We start from the raw sequence: 6,000 nt of genomic DNA, 5'->3' as shown, positions 1-6,000 counted from the left end.
GAGCCAAAGAATAACTAACAATCTCTATGAATGGACGTAGTAAGCAAGTAGTGGGGGAATGTGGCAGAATGTGGCCGCGGGCCACATTATCATGTAAGACCAGAAACTGTCTGCGGGCCGCTCAAAATCTCGTCGCGGGCAGGCCCTGAATTAGACGCGCTGGAACTTATTCAATACGCTTAGCAACTGATTTTATCAGTGATGCATTCTTATATATCATTGCATTTCGGGCGGTTCTGTAGCCTACCAGTCATTTAGCAGATTTTTATCGTTGGCTGAACTGTACTCTTAAGCATAGGAAAAGATAAAAGCAGGGCTGGGGAGCCGGAGCCGGAGCTGGAGCCCGGAGCTAAGCATTTTCTCTGGAGCCAGAGCCGGAGCTGGAGCCATTGTTATTATTTTTGTGGAGCTGGAGCCGGAGCCGGAGCCATTTTTATTATTTTTGTGGAGCTGGAGCCGGAGCCCTTTTTATTATTTTTGTGGAGCTGGGGTCATTTTTCAATTTGTGGTGCTAAAGCTAAGAAATTATATTTTGTTCCATCTCCAATCTCAGTTAGCCAAAAGTAATTTTAAAAACTTGCCATTGAATAAGTGACTGGTGGCACCGGAGCTGGAGCCGGAGTCATTGGGTGTGTGTTTGATGGCTCCGGAGCCAAAGGATATGAGTTTTACTACTCCGAAGCTGGAGCCGGAGCCAAAGGATTGAGTTTTACGACTCCGGAGCTGGAGCCGGAGCCATTTAATAATTGCCTGATGGCTCCGGAGCTAATGCTATTTTACGGTGGCAGCCTTCAATTCTTCTTGCCTTTGAAACCGCAGAATTATTTGTTTTTGGTTAAAGTTGACGAAATATGAACCATAAATAAAAATAAATGTGAATTAAAACACTTTTTGGCGGCGCGACAAATTTCATCGCTTGTTCAGTTTAAGTTGTAAAAAATGTAAATCGAATAGGGTCGTTATATCCACAACCGTTGGTTGATATTTAAAAAACATTCCAATATAAAGGAAAATTATGGCATTTGTCAAGTTCTAAAAAACATTTATCTAATGGTTTCATGGTATGCACGGTGCCTTATAATAAAAAACATTGCAATATAAAGGAAAATTATGGCATCTGTTAAGTTCTAAAAAACATTTATCTAATGGTTTCATGGTATGCACGGTGCCTTATAATGACTAGCTATCAAATATTTGTCGATATAGAAATATTTTAAATTAAGGGTTAAAATGTTATACTAATAGCGGTAATGAATAGACAAACACATTACACTGGTAGAATTTGTATTTAACGCAAGGTTTTGCTTCAGTTTGGCGATATACGATTCTAAACAATCTATTGCATTTACAATTCATCTTTTTGGTAATTGTGAAGATCATGAGAAACACATGCACATGGCGTCGAAAACTCGAAACGATACGCACATCTTGAAGGTTCATCAACGGACAACAGTTTATGCTCCAGACCACACCCAATAACAACCTTTATCAAAAACATCAAAATGTTAAAATTAAACGTTTACATTAGTGTTTCTTAATCCTATTTTTCCATCCGATTCTCTTTACTAAACTTTTTGTAATCGAACAAACAATAACACATTAGTTTCGAATTTAGTCAATAGTAGCCATGTCTATTTTTTATATTTTGGAGAAAGAACAAATTTTAATACGTTTAACCATGTGAACTACTGCAGGCGGCGACCCAACCAAATTAAACGGCTATAGTTTGATAAACCCCGATTTAGACTATTTGTGAAGTGTGTATATCACAGGTGGCAGATAAGAGCAACATCCCTGGCTGAATCCCCACCCGTTAGACAAAAACGCTTTAAAGCAGACTGATCGCGACTAATGAGATGGAACGCTTTTTATTTTGTTGTCGCGTCTCCACCTACACAGACACGACTAAACGCGTTTTTAGCGAGATAGCGCGTGCACTTTTTTGCCGTGACGAAAGATGTTTTTTGATAGAAACCACGGGTTTTTTACGGGTTGTTCAAGGTTTTATGTTCGGAATATTTTTAATGAGATAGAACGCTATTTCTTTTGTTGTCGCGTCTCCACCGACCAGACTTGACGCAAATCTTACGCACAGCAGACAGACACGACTAAACGCGTTTTTAGCGAGATGCACTACTATTTTTACCGTGTCTGAAGATGCTTTTTTTTTTTTTTTTGATAAAACCATTAGTTTTTTACCGGATTTTGTAGGTTTTATATTAGGAATGTTATTTTAAAAGGTTAAGCAGGTAATTCTTTTTAATTCCAATTAAAATATATTCCTGGCACGGTCGAAATACCTTTTAATTCGTATCTTTCTTTCCCATGTATGATTTTACCAGCTTGACTAGTTCAAAAAACAATTTTGAAGACAGCCTTGCGAAATTTTAAACCTTATCTTCATGTTTTAATAAAGTGGGAAAAAGTACATAGAAAGAAACCTCTTTATAGCTTTTTTTCACAAATAGGGTACGTACCCACTACTTGTCTTTGTCGTATACACGGTCGAAAAGCCTTTTAATTCGTATCTTTCTTTCCCATGTATGATTTTACCAGCTTGACTAGTTAAAAAAACAATTTTGAAGACAGCCTTGCGTAATGTTAAACCTTATCTTCACGTTTTAATAAAGTGGGAAAAAGTACATAGAAAGAAACCTATTTATACCTTTTTTTCACAAATAGGGTGTACCCACTACTTGTGTTGTCGTAAAACTGTTGGTTACGTTTCCAAATACATATTTCTTCCAAAATTTACATGTTATTTGCCTTCGCCATGATCACAACTGAATTATATCGCCTAGCTTTGACCAGTTCAATGTTCGCGCGCTTTTTCGGTGGGGATTGGACAGGCATTCAGGCATGACGCGACAAGTCAACAGTCCGACATGTTTCGTCGCGTCGTGTCGGAGGTCCGGTGGGGATCCAGCCTAATTGTAATTTTGCATACGTTTAAAGGCTGCTTGTGCTTTTTCCAACTTAAACAGGAATATAAAATACCCTAACCTAATAGAATTTTAACTTTAAAGTGCTAACCTACGGTAAAAAATATATTTTGGCAAAATTCTTGCGTAAATTTGAAATTGATCTTCATGTTTCAACACAATGTGAAAAAAGTGTATAGAAAGAACCACCCTCTTAATAAACAAAACTAATAAGAAAACTAGCTCAACTTTCTTTTTAATTAGCAGCGATGACTTGAGACTAGCCTGGCAGTGCAGTGTAGTAGCGGACCAAAACACACGCTGTGTAAGATGTATAATGTATATTGTATAATGAAATTTGTAATAAATGCTTCTACACATTATAGAACATACGTGGCGTTTCTCGTCATGTTATAGCCGGGGCAGTAAGATTTTTAGGGCTTTGTCCTAGCGTCCCGATTAGGTGACCCCTTTGGAGAAGCCGAAAGCGGCTGCCTAGCCTTGGGAAAGCATTGCGAGTAGGGATGTTCAAAGCAGAATATCGGCGCATTTCTAATGCTTGCTTTAAATGCGGCGTCAGCGTTTTTTCGGGCGACCAATTATTCCGCGATAAGCTTCGCCTAATAATTAAGTGTCAATAGGGTGTATTTACGGCGCAAATTGAAATGCGAAATCTTGAGGCAGTGTACGCCTGTCTGTTAGCACCTGTTGTGCATGTTGCTCCAACCAACATACCAACATCAGGCCTAAACAACTAGAAAAACTTTCGATTTAATAGTTTGCGTATTAGGCACATAATAGTGTTCTTTATATTGTTTGAAACTACAGATTTAAAGCCTGTTTTAACAGTGATTGCTCGGACCAAGCCATGGTAAAAAAGTTTGCAAAAGTATAGCAAACCATAGGCGTTAAACCATTTTAAGTCTTTACGAGAATGATAATATTTGCTTTTCAAACACGTAAGCTGGTCAAAATGTAATAAAATGTTCGAACCTCTTTCGCATCAAAGGCATAAGTTAAGTTGGGAAATTTTTGGCCCATATCTGTTTTTGCTTGCAGAAACAAGTTAAGGTAATTAAAAAACCAAATATGAAATATGTAATATAAAATACAAAATACAAAATACAAAATACAAAATACAAAATACAAAATACAAAATATTAAAAAAAAAGTATAAAATAAAAAAAAAAATAAAAATTGAAAATAAACACTAAGCCCTGAAAATATACCCCCTGACAAAATATACAACAACCGCACCCCCGTCTAGTTTACATTCGTTTTCATTTGCGCAAAACTTCGGCGATAACATCAGGTTTCCTTAGCTTATATGCCTTTTGAACATTTCATACCCCAATATCAAACAAAAATCCTTGTTTGGCCACGGGTCGGGTAAGTTTGTATAAAATTTGGTTGGTCTATTGAAGACTCCGGTGTATTGTTTGCTAAAAGGATTATACTGGTTATTACACATGGTCAAAGAAACAAAGATCTCACAAACATCGGGTCCGTTTCGATGTTTGATTTGATGTCAAGCTCTGTCATATGTATTTTGCGTTGTATGACAAAACTAGACGGTGACCAACATTAAAAAAAATTAGTCTGAATATCCATAAAAACAGTTGGTGTTTGTTGTGTTTTTAGGAAACTGACTAATCTAATTAATGCTTTCGCTTTCTAAACGGTTAACAGTAGTTGTTTTTAACGACGTTGTAGCAACTATACGCTGTTTAGCCAGGCAACGTCTGCGTTTAACCCTGGTATTATGTTGGTACATATTGAATAAGCTAAGTAAAAATGAAGCTACCTCGGTTGACCTTGCTGGTCCATTCCAACATCCAATTCCATTTTCATACTTCATTTTCAAATATTTATTTTCTTCTGGACCAGACCAATTACTCCATCGGCTGAAAGACATTTCTGTTTAGTTATTTGTTCATTCTACATTAGTAAACCCTTGTGGAAATTTTGCACATCTCTTGAGACCAGAAGAATTTAAACAAACTTATTTAGTTTACATGCACATTTTTACAACATGACATGTTTTCAATTATGAATTAAATATAGCAACAAATATTCATACACTAAATACTATATAAAGTTCACAATTTTTTGAAAATCGTGAATATGACCGTTTATATAAAAACACAATAGACATCTAGTTGAACACATTTGTTACATATATTTGAAAGCATTATAAAACTTTGCATAAATAAACGATTATACAGATCTAATATACAATGATTACTCTTACCCAAGTATAGTTTCTGAGCCTCCATTGATCGGACTTTGGCTTGCTTGGTCAAATGGACATAACTTATATTTATACCTGCAAAAAAATAGCTTATAACAAACTCATTGTCCATTACATGCATTTTTCATGACATCATCATGCTTATTGGTAAAAAGGGACATTTGTGTAAAGTTAACAAAAACATATCATTTATAAGCTAAAAGTCACAAAATGGTTTTGTCTAATTCAAACTTCTTATTTTTTTACAGATGTTGAATGCCAATAATATACATTAGATAACACGAATACCATTTTGTTTAAATAAAATTTCTTTAGTACCAAATTTCATTTGACATAAGTGTTCAAAATGTTATTATATTCAAGCTAAATGCAACAAAATAAGGTGCCCAAATTAGTTTTTTGAGAGCTATTTACAATAAAAAAAGTGCTGAAATTTTTTGAGCTATATTTAAAAGTGACCAATTTAGTTTTATTGGAAGTACAAAACAAAAATTTCTTAAATAAAAGTGAAGACCAAAAAAGGCCTTCCTCAACCCCTTTGGGCACTTTTTTAATTAATAATTGTATGTATTTCCTGTTTAAGGCAGTGGTTTTAGATGGGGTCCCAAAATCTCAGCCAAAACAGATAAATGTAATGAACAGTGTTCCCCAAAAGCCAAGTAATCTCGTGCAGAAATCTGCAACGGGAATTATGTTGAAATACATTTAAGGGTATGGCAGTAAAGCACTAATGCCACAAAAGAGCTTTATTTGGGTTAAAATAGTAACAGTGTAAATTTCCCTTTTTTAAATCGGCCATAACACAGGACTCAGGGCACAACATAATAT

The 6,000-nt window shown here is 35.6% G+C and overlaps 1 protein-coding gene across 2 annotated transcripts in view; it reads right to left on the bottom strand.

Annotated features, from left to right (window-relative positions):
• Positions 1 to 1,273: 1,273 nt before the first annotated feature.
• The window catches only part of LOC146164326 (glucosidase 2 subunit beta-like), a 34,705-nt gene continuing 29,978 nt past the window's right edge, over positions 1,274 to 6,000 (bottom strand). For both annotated transcript variants that reach the window (XM_083381357.1, XM_083381358.1), the window contains 3 exons: positions 5,173 to 5,247; positions 4,726 to 4,825; positions 1,274 to 1,483 (listed from right to left, as the gene is read on the bottom strand). In XM_083381357.1, coding sequence (XP_083237483.1) covers positions 1,346 to 1,483; positions 4,726 to 4,825; positions 5,173 to 5,247 — 313 coding nt within the window. In that variant the 3' untranslated portion in view covers positions 1,274 to 1,345. The remainder of the gene's footprint in view (positions 1,484 to 4,725; positions 4,826 to 5,172; positions 5,248 to 6,000) is intronic.

Source organism: Ascidiella aspersa, chromosome 2 (genome assembly GCF_963924565.1).
Source record: "Ascidiella aspersa chromosome 2, kaAscAspe10.2, whole genome shotgun sequence".
Lineage (NCBI taxonomy): Eukaryota > Metazoa > Chordata > Ascidiacea > Phlebobranchia > Ascidiidae > Ascidiella > Ascidiella aspersa.
This window is presented reverse-complemented; position numbering and strand designations above follow the sequence as displayed.